The sequence below is a fragment of the Cherax quadricarinatus genome, chromosome 60 (assembly GCF_038502225.1).
Source record: "Cherax quadricarinatus isolate ZL_2023a chromosome 60, ASM3850222v1, whole genome shotgun sequence".
Lineage (NCBI taxonomy): Eukaryota > Metazoa > Arthropoda > Malacostraca > Decapoda > Parastacidae > Cherax > Cherax quadricarinatus.
The window spans coordinates 11,998,486-12,019,883 of NC_091351.1; the positions used below are offsets into that span (position 1 = coordinate 11,998,486).

The following is a 21,398-nucleotide window of genomic DNA, read 5'->3' on the forward strand; positions in this document are numbered from 1 at the left end:
TAAAAGTAACCAAACTGCAATGGAAAAGAATTGACTACGTTATTCATCCTACAGTTTTCAGGAAATTGGAGATGAAATGTAATACAATTTTGCTAGTCAACTTTCTCATAAAGCTACTGTATGCAGTACAATGTTAACGAAAAAAGTACGTCCAAAATTTGAATAGTGTGGAAAGGTCTTTATATGTTACTCAATTCCAGATGCCTTTTTTTTAACCATACTCACAAAAAAAAATCATACTATATAGAGGCATCTTATAAGAGAACTGACTATCTCAGATTTATGGATTAGATGTTAATTGTTCCAGTTATAATAATGTGACTTAAAATTTAGTAAGCAAATCCAGAAACATGTGAAATGTATTTATGTATGCTTAAAAAGCAATAAAATAACCATCCCAGTTCATTATTGTTCTTCACTGTGGTTGCTAATTTAGACTAAGTACAGTATAAAGTCTTGCCCTGAAAATTCAGTCAGTTTAAAAATATTATCAATGGCACTATTCAGCACTCGAAAATATGTTAAGCACTGACTTTTACCTCCAAACCTCCTCCTTAATGGATGGAGATGTTTATCGCACTCCGTTGCAGTTGGTCAACATATTAACTCGTAAACGGTCCAAGCAGACCTATGTTCACATGTGTAGTGCTACAAAAGTAGATCTAAGTTTTTTTACATATTTTCAAATATAACAAAAAAAAAAAAGTAGATAAAAATTTTTTTTACACATTTTCAAATGTAGAAAAACAAAAAGAAGATCTACTTTTTTTACATACTTTCAAATGTTGAAAAAACATATATATACGTTTGGACCGTTGACAGGTTAACAGTACGAGAAAATTTAATATCACTTCTTCACTTGTACTTTTTCAAGTACTGTATTACTTAATTTAGTATTGCTGTTAATAAACGTGTGGCTATGTAATAGGCAGGTAATTAATAATGATTATAATAGTACTACAAAACATCCGATTTTAATCTGGTTTCAAGAACTAAAACTAGTCATTGTAATTTATATATGTTACAGTGCCACCTAATGATAAATCTTATTAATTTTCATTAAAGTAAAATTAGCAAAATATGTTACAAAAATTGTCTAAAACATTACACTATAGGTGAGAATGATCTCAACATTCACACTACTTTCTGCTCTATGGATATTTACACAAAAATATTCACATACACATTTTCATTTTCTAACCACCTTTGTCGCTGTTCCAATGTGACACTGGTTAACCTTTGTTGCAAACCTGAGTGAATTGAGAGTCTCGTTGTAGCAAGACTCCAATGGAGAAACGTTGACAAACATTAGAGTCTTAGAGTTGCCACCAAGACAGTTTTGTAGAAGGTGGGTCAGCTTTGAGTTTCTGTATGGTATGTGGCTTAGCTGTAAACAAAATTAATTGCATTAGACTACAGTAAGATATATATTTACTATTGAATAGTACACAACTTAAAATTACCTTGTTAAATTCATCTACTCGTATCTCACTACTCACTTCACTTAAAAAAAAAATTAAGATTGAAAAATGTTGCATACCACAATGTGATGTTCAACTTAAAGTCAAGGAAAACTACCACTGAAAGAGCATATGATCTAAAATTTTGACAAATTATACTAAATTTATGAGCAAAATTACAAGGTGGCTTTAGGGTAAATTCTTGAGAATCTATTAGCAAAGAAATCCAACATCATGAAAACTGGTACATTACAATAGCCACCCAAGATGAATGAACTGGTATCCAAAACAGATAGTGGAAAAATTTTTTAACAATTGTCAATTTTTTTATCAATTCATATGGAATATATCTATGCCCTTTTTTGGGGGGAGTTGGGGGGTTTTCTATTCCACGGCTCAGCTGTGGACCACAGTATAAGAACGTAAGAAAGGAGGAACACTGCAGCAGGCCTGTTGGCCCATACTAGGCAGGTCCTTTACAATCCATTCCAATAACAAAACATTTACCCAACAAATTTTCAAAACTACCCAAGAAATAAGCTCTGTTAGCTCTATCCACTCGTATGCAAATCCCACTCAAATCAAACCCCTCTCACTCATGAATTTATCCAACCTAAATTTGAAACTACCCAAGGTTTTAGCCTCAATAACACAACTAGGTAGACTGTTCTACTCATCAACTACCCTATTTCCAAACCAATACTTTCCTATGTCCTTTCTAAATCTAAACTTGTCTAATTTAAATCCATTACTGCGGGTTCTCTCTTGAAGAGAGATCCTCAAGACCTTATTAATATCCCTCATTCTTCGTCTAACAGGTGAATGTAATTTAAGGGTCTTCAATCTTTCTTCATAAAGAAGATTTCTAATGCTATGTATTAATTTACGCTGAATGTTTTCTAACGAATTTATGTCCATTCTGTAAAATGGAGACTAGAACTGAGCTGCATTATCTATGTGAGGCCTTACTAATGATGTATAAAGCTGTAATATAACCGGTGAACTTCTGTTGCTTACACTTCTCGATATAAATCCCAGTAATCTGTTTGCCTTATTACGTACGCTTAGGCATTGCTGTCTTGGTTTAACCCTTTGAGGGTTTTAGTCGTACTAGTACGTCTTACGCGTAGGGGTTTTTGACGTACTAGTACTCATAAATTCTAGAGGCCTCAAATCTAGTGGGAGAAAGCTGGTAGGCCTTCATATGAAAGAATGGGTCTATGTGGTCAGTGTGCACAGTCTAAAAAAAATCCTGCAGCACACAGTGCATAATGAGAAAAAAAAAACTTTGACCATTTTTTTTAATAAATCAGCGACTTTGCAGTGTATTTTCGTATGGTATTTATTGTTGTATTCTAGTTTTCTTGGTCTCATTTTATAGAATGGAAGACATATTACAGAAATTGAGATGATTTTGACTGGTTTTACAATGAAAGGTGCCTTGAAATTGAGCTCAAAGTAGCAGAAATGTTCGATTTTTACCAAACTTCAAAAGTAAACAAATCGTGCCAAGCGTGCAATACACGTCAACTGGTGAGTCTAATATTCTTTCACAAGTGCACCAATAATATTTATACCATTTTTTACACTAATGCAGTAGTCTGCATAACAGTAAATCTTATATTTTTTGTGAAAATAAAAATTCAAAGTGGAAAGCAAAAGAATATAAGAGGGGCCTTGAGACGTGACTAATGACTAGAGGAAATGTCATTTTAGTGCCAGGAATGTCTTTCTTGTTTATTCTGGACCCTATTCGGAAATTGGCATCTTTTGAAATTTGTGTGAAATTGGCAAAATTGCTAAATTCTGACCACTGTACTGGATAGTTGAATTTCATAAATGGGTGGTTTCTTGCACCCATTCGATAGAAAAAATGGAGTTCTAGCGAAATATTCATGTTTTTTGTCGACTAGTACAGTGAAATTGGCCGAAAATGGGGCTCAAAGTGGGCAAAATCGCCGATGCGTAAACATCGCCGAGACCGCTAACTTTGCGAGAGCATAATTCCGTAAGTTTTCTATCAAATTTCAAACTTTTGGTGTCTTTATGATCGGGAAAAGATTCTCTATCTTTTCATAAGAGAAAATAATTTTTTTTTTTTTTTAAATTTGGCCGACCCTGAGAACGAGTTTCGGAGAGGGCCTGTCGACCCTCAAAGGGTTAAGGTTGCTGCTTCTCATAACCCCCAAGTCCTTTTTACAATCTATATGGCTAAGTTTTACAATACTCACGAAATCATAATGACACGATTGCAAACAAACCATACCACGGGCGGGATTTGAACCTGCGGTCAGACTCTCTCAAAACTCCAGACCGTTGCGTTAGCCACTGGACCAGCTAGCCACAATAAGATTCGTCCAACTAGGTATTGTGGCTAGCTGGTCCAGTGGCTAACGTGACGATCTGGAGTTTTGAGACTCTCTGACCGCGGGTTCAAATCCCGCCCGTGGTATGGTAAGTTCTACATTATTTAACTTACAAGTGCTAGGGTTGTGGACACTCCCGAGCTTCAGAACCTTGCATTTATCTACATTGAACTGCATCTGCCACTTTTCTGACCAGGTATTGAGTTTGTCTAAATTCTCCTAAAGTTCCCTGATATCTACGTTTGAATAAATTATCCTACCTATCTTTGTGTCATTGGCCAATTTGCTCATTTCCCTCATCAAGATCATTGATATATATTATAAACAACAATGGGCTCAAGACTGATCCCTGTGGAATGCCACTTGTTACAGATCCCCACTCAGATTTAACCCCATTTATGGACACTCTCTGCTTCCTGTCTGTGAGCCATGACTCGATCCATGAGAGCACTTTTCCCTGAATGCCATGAGCTGCCACTTTCTTTAACAGTCTTTGTGGAACTCTATCAAAAGCCTTACTAAAATCTAAGTAAATAATATCAAATTCTTTATCATGATCAACAGCCTCAAAAGCTTTACTGAAGAAAGTTAATAAATTAGTTAGACAAGAACAGCCTCTCATGAATCCATGCTGAGTATCATTAATCAGATTATGCTTATCCAGATGGCTTCTTATAATCTCAGCTATAATTGACTCTAGCAATTTACCTACAATTAAGGTCAGGCTTATTGGGTGGTAATTTGACGGTAACGACTTATCCCCTGATTTAAAAATAGGAATTACATTAGCCATCTTCCACATATCAGACACTATACCTGTTTGAAGAGATAAATTAAAAATATTAGTTAATGGTTTACAGAGTTCCATTTTGCATTCCTTAAGAACCCTTGAAAAAAGCTCATCAGGTCCCGGCGACTTATTTTGTTTCAGTAAATCTATTTGTTTCATAACCATTTCACTAGTGACTGTGATGTTACATAATTTATCTTCTTCAGGCCAACTATAAAAATTAATTACTGGGATATTGTTAGTGTCTCCCTGTGTAAAAACCAAGAGAAAATAATTATTTAAAATTGAGCACATTTCATTCTCTTTGTCAGTAAGATGCCCATAGTTATTTTTAACCCTTTGAGGGTCGACAGGCCCTCTCCGAAACTTGTTCTCAGGGTCGGCCAAATTTAAAAAAAAAAAAAAATTATTTTCTCTTATGAAAAGATAGAGAATCTTTTCCCAATCATAAAGACACCAAAAGTTTGAAATTTGATAGAAAACTTACGGAATTATGCTCTCGCAAAGTTAGCGGTCTCGGCGATGTTTACGCATCGGCGATTTTGCCCACTTTGAGCCCCATTTTCGGCCAATTTCACTGTACTAGTCGACAAAAAACATGAATATTTCGCTAGAACTCCATTTTTTCTATCGAATGGGTGCAAGAAACCACCCATTTATAAATTCAACTATCCAGTACAGTGGTCAGAATTTAGCAATTTTGCCAATTTCACACAAATTTCAAAAGTTGCCAATTTCCGAATAGGGTCCAGAATAAACAAGAAAGACATTCCTGGCACTAAAATGACATTTCCTCTAGTCATTAGTCACGTCTCAAGGCCCCTCTTATATTCTTTTGCTTTCCACTTTGAATTTTTATTTTCACAAAAAATATAAGATTTACTGTTATGCAGACTACTGCATTAGTGTAAAAAATGGTATAAATATTATTGGTGCACTTGTGAAAGAATATTAGACTCACCAGTTGACGTGTATTGCACGCTTGGCACGATTTGTTTACTTTTGAAGTTTGGTAAAAATCGAACATTTCTGCTACTTTGAGCTCAATTTCAAGGCACCTTTCATTGTAAAACCAGTCAAAATCATCTCAATTTCTGTAATATGTCTTCCATTCTATAAAATGAGACCAAGAAAACTAGAATACAACAATAAATACCATACGAAAATACACTGCAAAGTCGCTGATTTATTAAAAAAAATGGTCAAAGTTTTTTTTCTCATTATGCACTGTGTGCTGCAGGATTTTTTTTAGACTGTGCACACTGACCACATAGACCCATTCTTTCATATGAAGGCCTACCAGCTTTCTCCCACTAGATTTGAGGCCGCTAAAATTTATGAGTACTAGTACGTCAAAAACCCCTACGCGTAAAACGTACTAGTATGACCAAAACCCTCAAAGGGTTAAGGGGACCTATCTTATCTCTAAGTTTTGTACTATACATCTGGAAAAAACTTTTTGGGTTAGTTTTCGTATACCTAGCAACTTTAATTTCATAGTCCCGTTTAGCTTTTCGTATCCCCTCTTTAACTTCCCTCTTAATGTCAATATACTGATTCATAAGATGACTCTCACCTCTTTTGATATGCCTATAAATTCCTTTCCCATGCCCTAGTGACCTGACCAAGAGCAAATATCTTTCAAAGTGAAAGCTTGATGAAGCTCTTAAAATGTAAACTGAAGGAATTACTGAATATCACAAACTAAGTTTTCTTTTGTTCATTTTGCCAAAGAACAATATTCACAAAAGTTACCTACTCCAATAAGTTAAAACCCCATAAAAAATAAATATAGTTGTGCATGAATAAGATAATCATGCAGCATTTAAATTTTTATAACACTTCACTAGCAAGTTCACTTTAATAAGTAAAAACCTATCAAAAATTTTTAACGATTCTTATAAGCTTCAATAAAAAATAAGTTAAAATTATTTAAAACTTAGAAATAAGCAACTTAAGAAAATTTAACAATTTAAAACTTTTTTATATAAGAAGGATAGAAAATAAAAATTATGCAGCAAGTGCGGAGCTGCTGAGAGGGGCCAATGTATCTATAATACGAAGGGAGGCATTGGTCGGAGAAATAGCAAATATCGAACTTAAGCTTAAGGAATCTTACAGGAAATAAGAATCTCAGGAAGAACTAAAAGCCACAAAGGAAACTGAAAAAACAAAAACAAAATACTTCTTCTCTTATGCCAAATCTAAGGGTAAAACAACATCCAGTACTGGGCCCCTGCTCAGGTGAGATAGGACCTATACCGATGACAGCGAGTCGTTAACCATGACACACCCAAAATTTGGTCATCTCAAAAATCACTGATATTATCCTAACACAAGACTTTGAAAAGGCAATAAATGACATGCCCATGCACTTTGCCACAGGCCCGGACTCAAGGAACTCCGTGTTCATCAAGAACTGCAAGAAGCCTCTGTCACATGCCTTCAGCATTCCATGGAGAGAGAGCATGGGCACAGGGGTCATCCCACACTCACTAAAAACAACAGACAGCCCCACTCTACAAAGGTGGCAGTAAAGCAATTGCAAAGAACTAAAGGCAGATAGCACTAACATCCCATATCATAAAAATCTTTGAAAAGGTTCTCAGAAACAAGATTGCCAACCACCTAGATACCCATCAATTACACAACCCAGGGCAACATGGGTTTAGAGCAGGTCCCTCCTGCCTGTCCCAGCTACTGGACCACTATGACAAAGTCCTGGATGCTATAGAGGATAAACAAAATGCAGATGTAGTATACACAAATTTTGCAAGAGCCTTTGACAAGTGCGACCATGGTATAATAGCGTACAAAATGTGTGATAAAGGAATAACAGGAAAAGTTAGTAGATGGATCTTTCACTTCCTACCAAACAGAACACAGAACGTATTAGTAAACAGAGAAAATGCTGAGGCAGTTACGGTGAAAAGCTCTGTTCCACAAGGACCAGTACACTCTCCCATCCAATTCCTCATCCTCATATCTAACATAAACAGAGATGTGAGCCATAGCTCTGTGTCTTCCTTAACAGGTGGCACCCAAACTGCCATGACAGTGTCCTCCACTGAAAACACTAAGACTCCGAGCGGACATCAACCAAATCTTCAAATGGGTCACTCAAAACAATATGAAGTTCAATGAAGAGAAATTTCAACTACTCGGACATGGAAAACATGAAGAAATTAAAACTATTTGGGTATACTACAAGTTCTAACCATACAAGAGCAAAAAAGTAATGTGAAGGACCCGAGTCTGATAATGTCAGGGGATCTCACCTTCAAAGACCACAACAATGTATCTACTGTATCTGCTAGAAAAATGATAGGATGGATAATGAGAACCTTCAGAACTAGGGATGCCAAGCCTATGATGATTCTCTTCAAATCACTTGTTTTCTCTAGGCTGGAATACTGCTGTACACGAACTGCCCCCTTCAAGGCAAGCGAAATTGCTGACCTGGAGAGTGTACACAGAACTTTGATGGCACACATAAGTACAATAAAGCACCTAAATTACTGAGAGCAGTTGAAGTCCCCTGATTTGTGCTCCCTGGAATGCAGGCAAGAAAGATACAGGAAAATATACACTTGAAAAATCTTAGAGGGATTGGTACCAAACTTGCACATGAAACTCATTCCCTATGAAAGCAAAAGACTAGGCAGGAGATTCAACATTCCCCCAATGAAAAGCAGGGGTGCCACGAGTACATTGAGAGACAACACAATAAGTGTAAGGGGCCCCAGGATTGTTCAACTGCCTCCCAACATACTTATGCAACTTATGGGAATCTTTATTGAAGAAACACTTTGCCAAATAGTGGCTTCATCAGTCCAATACAAAGCAGAAAGGTGTAGGGAGAGGAGGAGTTTACAGTAATCAGTCCCTCAGCCTGGAATCAATGTGTTCAGTCCACCAGTCTTGTAGAAAGTATAGCATAGGACCGGAGAAGTGGCTTATATACTTTAGTCAGGAGAGTCGAAGCAGGAGGCAGCGGGATCGCAGTGGAACTATCCACTAGTGTTAGTAGGTCTTCGTCCAAATGTTGGACAAGTGTTGAAGAATTCTTTGTATCAAGATCCCATGATGTTGCAGTGTCTGACAAATGTGATAAATGGTTTTGAAAACCGATAAGTTGAAGATTGAGACACTTATACAACATATGGGAATCTTTATTCAAGAAATTTTTGGACAGACTTACTTACACTAGTGGATAGTTCCACTGTGATCCCACCTCCTGCTTCGACTTGCCTGACTACGGTATATAAGCCACTTCTCCGGTCCTATGCTATACTTTCTACAAGACTGGTGGACTGAACACACCGATTCCAGGCTGAGGGACTGATTATCTCAAACTCCTCCTCTCCTTACACCTTTCTGCTTTGTATTGGAATTATGAAGCCACTGTGTGACGAAATATTTCTTTAATAAAGATTCCCATATGTTGCATAAGTGTCTTAATCTTCAACTTGTCAGTTTTCAAAACCTTTTATCACATAAGGGGGATTACCAATAGACCCCCAGCTGTCTTCAACAGGGACAGGCACCTAAAGTCAGTACCTGACCAGCCGGACTGTGGTTCGTATGTCAGTTTGTGCTCGGCCAGCAGTAACAGCCTGGTTGATCAGACCCTGATCCACCATGAGGCCTGGTCCCAGACTGAGCCACAGGAGCGCTGACTCCCGAAACCCTCTCCAAGTATACTCCAGGTAGGTACAAATCTGTTAATGGTTCCATTGATCCTCACTGTTGCTTGGTCTCTCACCTGAATATATTACGGGAATGTGAGCTACTGTACAGTGTCTCCCATAAGCCAGATCAACCAGGCTGTGATGGTAAGAGGGCCAGCTCGCTGCCAGTAACAACAGCCTGGTTGACCTGGCAAGCACCAGACTAAGCCTGGCCCAGGGTTGAGAATAGAAACTCTTGAAAGTCATCAAAGATATACCAAAGGTACTATGGAACCACAGGATAAGAAATGCATCATTGACACAACACCTTCCTTCCTAATACCATTATCTGGGTACTTGTTCAAATGGATATTTCGCATACATTCAGTTATCATTAACCCCTTGACTGTCGCAACCCCAAATCCTGAGGTGTCCCCTGGTGTCGCAAAATTAAAAAAAAAAAACACCTTATGAAATGATAGAATCTTTTCCTGATTGTAATGACACCAAAAGAATGAAATTTGATGGAAAGCTGATGGAACTACGCTCTCGCGAAGTTAGCGACCTCGGCGATATTTACGAATCGGCGCTTTCACCCACTTTGAGCCCTATTTTCGGCTAATTCCATTGTTCCAGTCAACCAAACTCAGCTATTTCTTTATAACTCCATTTTTTCTATCGAATGGGTACAAGAAACTGCCCATTTACTGATTTCAACTACCCAATAACATGGTCAGAAATTTGCAATTAGGCCAATTTCACAAAAATTAAAAAATATGACAATTTCAAAACAGGGTCCAGAATGAACAATGCAGACATTCCTGGCTCTAAAATAACATTTTCTTTGTTCATCAGTCACATCTCCAGGCCCCTCTGATATTACTCTTGCTTTCTTTTTTGAATTTTTATTCAAACAAAAAATAGAAGATTTACTGTTATGCAGACTACTGCAATATTGTAAAAATTGTATAAATAATGTTAACCCATTCATGACTTCATATCAGAATGGCTACTTGGACATTTATTGGAAAATGACATCATTTGTTTACTTTTGAACATAAGCAAAAATCAAACATTTCCCCTACTTTAAGCTTCATTTCAATGTTCTTTTCATAGTAAAACCAATCAAAATTACCTCTATTTCTATAATATGTTTATCATTTTATCAAATGAGACCAAGAAAACGAGAATACAACCATAAATACTATACGAAAATAGACCACAAAGTCGGCATTTTAATTAAAAAAAAAACGGTCGGAGTTTTTTTTCTCATTATGCACTGCATGCTGCAGGATTTTTTTTATATGGTGCACACTGACCACACAGACCCATTCTCTCACATGCGTGCCTACCAGCTTTCTCCTGCTTGATTTGAAGCTGCTAGAATTTATGAGTATATATATGTCAAAAATGGTGGCTTGTAAGACGTATATATACGACCAAAACAGTCAAAGGGTTAATGAGTACTACTAAGAAACAGTTCAGTAAGCCAAGTGTACAGTAAATGCAAGTAGAAGTTTGTAAGATTAGCTGTCATCTTACATGCTTATTAGAAAGAAGGAAAAGACCAGCAATACTGCTAGTGCAAAACTTTTAAGAGGCCTCCCTTTCACACTCTTATGAAAAGACAGAGGTACCTCCCTGGATGGTTGCTATGTAACAACCTACTAAAATCTTCTTTCTTTCAACAAACCGGCAGTATCCCACCGAGGCAGGGTGGCCCAAAAAGAAAAACAAAAGTTTCTCTTTTTAAATTTAGTAATTTATACAGGAGAAGGGGTTACTAGCCCCCTGCTCCCGGCATTTTAGTCGCCTCTTACAACACGAATTCTGTTCCACTTCCCCATGGAGATAAGAGGAAATAAACAAGAACAAGAACTAGAAAGAAAATAGCAGAAAACCCAGAGGGGTGTGTGTATATATATGCTTGTACATGTATGTGTAGTTGACCTAAGTGTAAGTAGAATTAGCAAGACGTACCTGAAATCTTGCATGTTTTGAGACAGAAAAAAGGACACCAGCAATCCTACCATCATGTAAAACAATTACAGGCTTTCGTTTTACACTCACTTGGCAGGACAGTAGTACCTCCCTGGGCGGATGCTGTCTACCAACCTACTACCTATAACCTACTAAAATATATACAGTAAATTAAAAGAGGTCAGGCAGGAAAGGGATGAATGGGTAGACTGCATATTCCTAGAAGAGGAAAAGTGTCACCCCTGCCTCGATGGGAGATGGCCAGCGTATTAAAAAAAAAAAAAGTCACTTTATATACTGCATACAGGTAATGAAACAACAGGATGGGAATCTAATTGGTGGAGTTTCACAGGAATTAGTGATGAGCCCCATACTGTATCTAATGTACATAACTAATCTGGTTACAGGAGTTTACTACTATAAATATGTTCTCATTTCTAGGCATTGTCAAAATATTGAGAACACCTGAAGATGGTCAAAGTAGGCTGTAAAAAACTTGGATAAACTTCAGGAATGGTCAGATAAAGGGTTACTGGAATTCAATCTCACCAAAATAAGTCTTGAAGCTGGTAGATGGTAAAACAAGACTGAAGCCATAGAACCATCAAGAGAAAAAAAATAGAAACAGCTAAAGAAAAATACCTTGGGATAACCACTAACCCAAACACGATCCCTAATGTGTGCATAAACAGATTAGCATCAGCAGCACAGGTTTAAGCTTGCATACAGGAGCCTACAGAAAAAACACTTTCACTGAGTATGCAAGACCCTTGTGGAACCCTTACCTATAAAACAAAGTGAAACTCGAGAGTGCAAAGGAATTCATCGAGACTGGTGCTTAAAGTGAAAGAGAGGAGTTACAAAGAAATAATGTGAGAATTACGCAAGGAGAGAAGAACTGTTTTTAAATAGACTTTTTATGCCTTACCTTCTGCCCAAGTGCCATAATTACATTTCCAAGGTTAGATAGAGACCTGTTGATATTCTGTGTCTCGGTCAGCCTAACACCTTCCGATCCTGATTCCTTGAGGCGCTCAGAGCCAGCAAGATCTACCAGATTTAGAGTTCCTGCAAAATTAATTAAGATAATTTTTATGCACCAATTCTGTAATCTTTACTTGGAAATAAAATAAGACAGCATTTCTGAAAAGTTTTAAGAAAGGAATGCATCAGTTTAGAGCAATTTAGTCAAGTTACTATTAAAATATTCATAAAAAATTTAAACTACACATTACATGAATATACATTTAAAGTATACTCTATACAAATTCTTAAGATATTTAGAAAGAACACTACAGACAAAGAAACCATCCTCTGAATCATACTCTTGGTGACCCACACCATCTTTTAACCCTTTAACTGTTTCCGATGTATAAATACGTCTTACGAGCCAATGTTTCTGACGTATTTATATGCACAAATTCTAGCGGCTTCAAATCAAGCGGGAAAGGCCTGGTAGGCCTACATGAGAGAGAATGGGTCTCAGTGGTCGGTGTGCACCCTGTGAAAAAAATCTGGGACCCAGCGGTGCATTGTGGGAACGCCATGTTGTTAGTCCATTTTCACCATACCTCTCGGTAAGAAGTTCCTCACTCCTCGGCGGATTGGAGGTCTTTTGTTCCCAAGTGATAGCTCTAACAGCGATGAAAATGTCAGTGACAGTGAATTCCAGGGTTTTGAATGAGTGTTACCGGAAAAAGTGCCCAGGATAACGTAATTAGTGATGAAAACCCAGATGACCCACAACCTTCCACCTCTGGTGCTGGGCCGGCTTGTTCACATTCACGTTCGCCTGTACCAGGACGAAAGAGGAAACTATTTGGTCGTGTACAACACCCAGATGTTAGCAGTGATAGTGATAGTGATTTCAAGGTCATTGAAAGCAGTTCTAGTGACAGTGAGAGTGAATATTCCCCAGTGAAGCGGCAGTATGTACGACATAGCATGCGGTCTGGTAGTGTTTCATATGTTGTTCCAAGGGGAAGGAGAAACTCTGGGAGCACATCCCGTGGCCCTACACCACGACCTGATAGTGAAGATGATGATATTGTAACGATGGGTATGAATGATGTGAGTGATGGAGCAGGCAGTGGTGGTGATAGTGAGGGTGGCACGGCCCATGTGGCACCATCAGCGGGCCACGCTACTACCCACGCTGCTGACTCTGCACAACAACCAGCCTCACCCTACCCCACACTCCCACAACCTGCACCACCACAACCTGCACAACCACAACCACGGTACAATATCCAGACCCCACCAGCAGACCGCATCTGGGATTGGCAGGACGGTGACGAGTTTGTTCCTAGTCCCCATGACTTTGATGAAACACAAAGTGGAATAAAGCCATCTTGTCCACTTGGGAACAATGCCAGTGAACTGGACTGCTTTGAGTTATTCTTCGATGAACCCCTGATGGACATCATTGTCAGGGAAACAAACACATACTGTGATTACACCATGGCAAATACAATTCTCTCACCAAAAATCACGGCTACACAAGTGGAAGGAGACAACTGTGGCAGAGATGTACCTGTTTTTTGCCACAATAATGCTTATGCCACATGTGTATAAGCACACTGTCACCACATACTGGGCAACAGAACGCCTGATTTCAACTCCAGGTTTTAGTGACATTATAGGTGTCAATCATTTCCTGATACTGTTACATATGTTACACTTTTCAGACAAAACCAGGCCTGACAGAAGCGACAGGTTATATAAGATCAGAAATGTGTTTATGTACCTGAAACAAAAGTGCTGCATGTATTTTTATCCCTTCAGGAAGCTTTTTATTGATGAGTCCTTGATTTTATTCAAAGGAAAACTCTCATTCAAGCAATATATACCAATCAAGAGGAAACGCTTTGGTATAAAGCTATTTGTACTGTGTGATTGCAGAAGTGGTCTAGTTTTGGATATCATTGTGTACACTGGCAGTAATACTTTGAGAGATACCATGAAGTTATTGAGTATCTCTGTTGATGTGGTTCGAACAATGATGGAACCATATCTTGGTAAGGGGCATATGTCATTTACTGATAACTGGTACACAAGCCCCTTACTCAGTGATTTCTTGAGAGTGAACTTGACAGATGTGTGTGGCACAGTGCGTGGTAATCGTAAACATATGCCAAGGTTTGACGCTGGCACTCGCAGAGGTGAGGTGCAAGCCTTTGCTGCCAATGACATCATGGCATTTCGGTGGCATGACAAACGTGATGTCACATTGTTGACATCAGTTCACAGAAATGAAATGGTACCCAGTGGCAGGGACAACAGAGAGACCAATGAACCCATTCTAAAGCCTGCAGCTGTCATGGACTACAACCTCAATATGCGCTTAGTGGACAAATGTGACATGCAGATTGGGTTTGCAGACTGTGTACGCAAGAGTTATAAGTGGTATATAAAACTTTTTTTCCATCTTGTTGATATCTCTATGCTAAATGCTTATAACATATACAAGTTGAAGACCAACAAAACACCAAAATATGATGAATTTTGCCTGTCAGTAATCAGACAAAAAATTGCAAAGTGCCAAGGAGCAACTCCTGCAATAGACCAGCGCCCACACACGTCATCTCGTTTCAGGCCTGGTGATCACTACCTCATACAACTGCCTCCTACTACTGCCAAGAAAAATGCTCAGAAGAGGTGTTATGTATGTATGCATACCACAAAACGCCCACAAACACGCAGAGACACTCGTTTTATGTGTGAGGAGTGTGAAGTGCCCCTCTGCATATAGTACCCATGTTTCAAAGAGTTCCACAAGCTGCAGCAGTTCTAGGAACGTGTTTAGTGACTGTACATATGTATATATATATTATGGAACAATAGTAATAAACATTGTTTTGTATTGTTTGTTTGTGTAAACAAAGTGTATACACAAACTAATAGTGATAAAGTTTGTTCTGTTATTGTGTTGTAAACAATGAGTGTATATTTGAAGAATGCACCTTACATTGGTCTCACAGGCCACATAAGTTACCTGGAACAGAAAAATATTGAAAAACGCAAGAAACCTTTGAATTAGAGTAAATAAAAGAATACCGGGTGGGCGGCAGTCACTGCTGTTGCCGTACGCATGTCACTTCCTGCAAACTTTGCGGCTCTATATCTCGGTAAGTACTGATGGCAAAAAATTTTTTTAGGCTTAAAACACTCACAAAAATATTCCTAACATTTTCATAAGAAAAAATAATTTTTTTTTTTTTTCCGAATATTTGGCGACATAGAATGACAGTTTCAGAGAGGGGCCTGAAACAGTCAAAGGGTTAATTTCTATGCCCCCAAATTCTCTGCATAATATTCACAGTTCACATTGCTCTCAAACACAACTTCAATATATCTAGCCTCCTTTTCACCACAACATTTAAGTCACAGTAACCTGATGTTCATCTCACTACTACCCAGGTATGCTGCTTATCAACTAACCAATATATTTTGGTGGCAATAATTATGTATCTACAGATCATTGATCAAACTGGGATGTTTACAATCGTGATTTAAAATCAAAACACTTTAAGACGGGAAGTACTTGCTGGTCAAGCATTGCTAGAGCTGGTCACTAACTGATTGGTAAGGATGGTACCACACACACTAATGGAATATTGTCTTTTACTGAAAGTAATTGGAGTTTATTATATTGTTTCAAGTCACTTTTTATGCTGTATCTTTTTATGCGCTTCCAAACTGTTGTATCTGGGCACCTCAGCAAAAACAGTGATTATGAGTGAGGTGAAAGTGTTTGATGATGAAAGTATTTTTGTTTTGGGGATTTTCTTTATTTTTGGGTCACCCTGCCTAGGTGGGAGACGGCCGAGTTGTTGAAAAAAAAAATTGGAGAAACTCACTGAATACCTTAGGTGATTAACAAATGATACTCAGTTTTCTCAAGTACTGCACAAAACTAACGTTTAGGATGGATGGGGATACTTTGATTTAGAGTCATTTGAATTGCTTTGTCTAAACACTGCTGACAAGACAGCTATTGAGTGATGGTGAATGTGTTTCTTATTTGGATTGCCCTGCCTTGGTGGAAAATGGTCAGTAAGTGAAAAAAAAAAAAAAGAGCGCCAAATATCAGGAAGCCTTTCTTCAATATAAGACGGGTAAGTACTGTAATTCGAATGACCTAAACAATGACAATAGAAGCAACTCCGCACAGTTCAACAGCAGATATGACAAAGCTTAATCACATCAGTTGGTTAACAGATAAGAGGCAGAACCAAGGGCTTAAATTCATCCTCCCCTCCCTAGCAAGCTTCAATAGGTGAAAGAAAAAATACTTTTTTTTTTTTTTTCAACAAGTCGGTCGTCTCTCACCGAGGCAGGGTGACCCAAAAAAAGAAAGAAAATCCCCAAAAAGAAAATACTTTCATCATCATTCAACACTTTCACCACACTCACACATTATCACTGCTTTTGCAGAGGTGCTCAGAATACAACAGCTTAGAAGCATATACGTATAAAGATACACAACATATTCCTCCAAACTGCCAATATCCCAAACCCCTCCTTTAAAGTGCAGGCATTGTACTTCCCATTTCCAGGACTCAAGTCCGACTATATGAAAATAACCGGTTTCCCTGAATCCCTTCACTAAATATTACCCTGCTCACACTCCAACAGATCGTCAGGTCCCAAGTATCATTCGTCTCCATTCACTCCTATCTAACACGCTCATGCACGCTTGCTGTAAGTCCAAGCCCCTCGCCCACAAAACCTCCTTTACCCCCTCTTTCCAACCCTTTCGAGGACGACCCCTACCCCTCTTTCCTTCCCCTATAGATTTATATGCTTTCCATGTCATTCTACTTTGATCCATTCTCTCTAAATGACCAAACCACCTCAACAACCCCTCTTCTGCCCTCTGACTAATGCTTTTATTAACTCCACACCTTCTCCTAATTTCCACACTCCGAATTTTCTGCATAATATTTACACCACACATTGCCCTTAGATAGGACATCTCCACTGCCTCCAAACGTCTCCTCGCTGCTGCATTTACCACCCAAGCTTCACATCCATATAAGAGTGTTGGTACTACTATACTTTCATACATTCCCTTCTTTGCCTCCATAGATAACGTTTTTTGACTCCACATATACCTCAACGCACCACTCACCTTTTTTCCCTCATCAATTCTATGATTAGCCTCATCCTTCATAAATCCATCCGCTGACACTTCAACTCCCAAGTATCTGAAAACATTCACTTCTTCCATACTCCTCCTCCCCAATTTGATATCCAATTTTTCTTTATCTAAATCATTTGATACCCTCATCACCTTACTCTTTTCTATGTTCACTTTCAACTTTCTACCTTTACACACATTCTCAAACTCATCCACTAACCTTTGCAATTTTTCTTTAGAATCTCCCATAAGCACAGTATCATCAGCAAAAAGTAACTGTGTCAATTCCCATTTTGAATTTGATTCCCCATAATTTAATCCCACCCCTCTCCCGAACACCCTAGCATTTACTTCTTTTACAACCCCATCTATAAATATATTAAACAACCATGGTGACATTACACATCCCTGTCTAAGACCTACTTTTACCGGGAAGTATTCTCCCTCTCTTCAACATACCCTAACCTGAGCCTCACTATCCTCATAAAAACTCTTTACAGCATTTAGTAACTTACCACCGATTCCATATACTTGCAACATCTGCCACATTGCTCCTCTATCCACTCTATCACACACCTTTTCTAAATCCATAAATGCAATAAAAACTTCCCTACCTTTATCTAAATACTGTTCACATATATGCTTCAATGTAAACACTTGATCTACACATCCCCTACCCACTCTGAAGCCTCCTTGCTCATCCGCAATTCTACATTCTGTCTTACCTCTAATTCTTTCAATTATAACCCTACCGTATACTTTTCCTGGTATACTCAGTAAACTTATTCCTCTATAATTTTTACAATCTCTTTTGTCCCCTTTCCCTTTATATAAAGGGACTATACATGCTCTCCGCCAATCCCTAGGTACCTTCCCCTCTTTCATACATTTATTAAACAAACGTACCAACCACTCCAACACTATATCCCCCACTGCTTTTAACATTTCTGTCATGATCCCATCAGTTCCAGCTGCTTTACCCCCTTTCATTCTACGTAATGCCTCACGTACCTCCACCACACTTACATTCTGCTCTTCTTCACTCCTAAAAGATGGTATACCTCCCTGGCCAGTGCATGAAATTACCGCCTCCCTTTCTTCCTCAACATTTAAAAGTTCCTCAAAATATTCTCGCCATCTACCTAATACCTCCCTCTCCCCATCTACTAACTCCCCTACTCTGTTTTTAACTGACAAATCCATACTTTCCCTAGGCTTTCTTAACTTGTTTAACTCACTCCAAAATTTTTTCTTATTTTCTTTAAAATTTCTTGACAGTGCCTCTCCCACTCTTTCATCTGCTCTCCTTTTGCACTCTCTCACCACTCTCTTCACCTTTCTTTTACTCTCCATATACTCTGCTCTTCTTATAACACTTCTGCTTTGTAAAAACTTCTCGTAAGCTACCTTTTTCTCTTTTATCACACCCTTTACTTCTTCATTCCACCAATCACTCCTCTTTCCTCCTGCCCCTACCCTCCTATGACCACAAACTTCTGCCCCACATTCTAATACTGCATTTTTAAAACTATTCCAAACCTCTTTAACCCCCCCACTACTCATCTTTGCACTAGCCCACCTTTCTGCCAATAGTCGCTTATATCTCGCCCGAACTTCCTCCTCCCTTAGTTTATACACTTTCACCTCCCTCTTACTTGTTGTTGCCACCTTCCTCTTTTCCCATCTACCTCTTACTCTAACTGTAGCTACAACTAAATAATGATCCGATATATCAGTTGCCCCTCTATAAACATGAACATCCTGGAGCCTACCCATCAACCTTTTATCCACCAATACATAATCTAACAAACTACTTTCATTACGTGCTACATCATACTTTGTATATTTATTTATCCTCTTTTTCATAAAATATGTATTACTTATTACCAAATTTCTTTCTACACATAGCTCAATTAAAGGCTCCCCATTTACATTTACCCCTGGCACCCCAAATTTACCTACTACTCCCTCCATAACATTTTTACCCACTTTAGCATTGAAATCCCGAACCACCATTACTCTCACACTTGATTCAAAACTCCCCACGCATTCACTAAACATTTCCCAGAATCTCTCTCTCTCCTCTACACTTCTCTCTTCTCCAGGTGCATACACGCTTACTATAACCCACTTTTCACATCCAATCTTTATTTTACTCCACATAAACCTTGAATTTATACATTTGTAGTCCCTCTTTTCCTGCCATAGCTTATCCTTCAACATTATTGCTACTCCTTCTTTAGCTCTAACTCTATTTGAAACCCCTGACCTAATCCCATTTATTCCTCTCCATTGAAACTCTCCCACCCCCTTCAGCTTTGTTTCACTTAAAGCCAGGACATCCAGTTTCTTCTCATTCATAACATCCACAATCATCTCTTTCTTATCATTTGCACAACATCCACGCACAGACTTCCCACTTTGACAATTTTCTTCTTCTTATTCTTTTTAGTAATCTTTACAGGAAAAGGGGTTACTAGCCCATTGTTCCCGGCATTTTAGTTGACTTTTACAACACGCATGGCTTACGGAGGAAAGATTCTTATTCCACGTCCCCATGGATATAAAAGGAAAAGTAATAAGACCAAGAACTATTAAGATAAAATCAAAGAAAACTCAGATGAGTGTGTATAAATAAACGTGTACATGTATGTGTAGTGTGACCTAAGTGTAAGTAGAAGTAGCAAGACATGCCTGTAATCTTGCATATTTATGAGACAGACAAAAAACACCAGCAATCCTACCATCATGTAAAACAATTACAGGCTTTCGTTTTACACTCACTTGGCAGGACGTTAGTACCTCCCTGGGTGGTTGCTGTCTACCAACCTACTACACAGTAATTAATTACAGAACTCTTACCTTCACAAGATTCAGAAGTTTTGCTATTTGTTCCGGAGAGTTTAAGACGGAAAACGGAATGGGAGCGAGATGACCGCTCATTCATTTTGGTTTCAGCCACAGCTCTTTGTTGTTGGGCTAGATGAAGCAGATGGTGAACATTACTTTCATCCGATACTTCTACTACCTGAAAAATAACGATAAAATTGAATAAACCCAAGATGATTCGTAATAAGTGCCAATGAAGAGAATGGACAAAGAGTTGAACTGTGGTCCATGTACACAGCAGACCCAACGTTGTTACCACTCTTCCACAGAGCTTAAAATTATCCTAGTCTAAGCTCTGTAGGTGAAAAGTAACAGCACTGAGCATGCTACACGAATGAACCATGATTCTTACCCTTCATGTTCTAATTATTCACGTCTCACACTTCTACAATACAGAAAAATGGAAAGAAACAAGGCAAACTCCACATGGGGGTTCGCATGTTAAAAAAGTCACTGTCAATGATTTGATAGGACTTGAGCCAATCTCACTGCTGCAACAAGAATGATATTCGCTGACGACATTTGTGGTAAGAACGGTGTCCCACACTAACCTCTAGTGTATAAAAAATATACCTAGTTGGATGAATTTAATTAGCCCTGCACAAAACAGTGGTGAAAAAACTGGCCCACTAGTTTAAGGACTGACTTACCATAGATTCAAACCCTAAAAACATAACATCTCCATAAAAATAACAGGCAATTCCTTCATCAATTAACCCTTTCAGGGTCGAGAAGCCCTCTCCTAAACTTGTTCTCAGGGTCAAAAATTTTTTGAAGAAAAAAAAAAAATCTTATGAAATGATAGAGAATATTTTCCCGATCATAATGACACCAAAAGTATGAAATTTGATGGAGAACTTACGGAATTATGCTCTCGCGAAGTTAGCGGTCTTGTCAATGTTTAAGCATTGGCGATTTCGCCCACTTATTTTTGGCCAATTCCTGTGTACTAGTCAACAAAAATCATGTTTATTTCGCTAAACTCCATTTTTTCTATTGAATGGGTACAAGAAACCACCCATTTACCAATTTCAACTATCTAATAAAGTGGTTAGAAATTGGCAATTTTGCCAATTTTACACAAATTTCAGAAGATGCCAA

At 38.3% G+C, this 21,398-nt stretch overlaps 1 protein-coding gene across 1 annotated transcript in view; it reads right to left on the reverse strand.

Moving 5' to 3' along the window:
• LOC138854472 (kinesin-like protein KIFC1) overlaps nt 1–20,971 on the reverse strand; it is a 22,838-nt gene extending 1,867 nt beyond the window's left edge. Inside the window, exons 1-4 of the mRNA XM_070098035.1 lie at nt 20,948–20,971; nt 20,271–20,436; nt 12,195–12,334; nt 1–1,387 (exon numbers count right to left, since the gene is read on the reverse strand). The exon at nt 1–1,387 is cut by the window's left edge and continues 1,867 nt beyond it. Of these exons, the coding sequence (XP_069954136.1) occupies nt 1,190–1,387; nt 12,195–12,334; nt 20,271–20,436; nt 20,948–20,971 (528 nt within the window). The 3' untranslated portion in view covers nt 1–1,189. The remainder of the gene's footprint in view (nt 1,388–12,194; nt 12,335–20,270; nt 20,437–20,947) is intronic.
• Between the last annotated feature and the right edge of the window lie 427 nt (nt 20,972–21,398).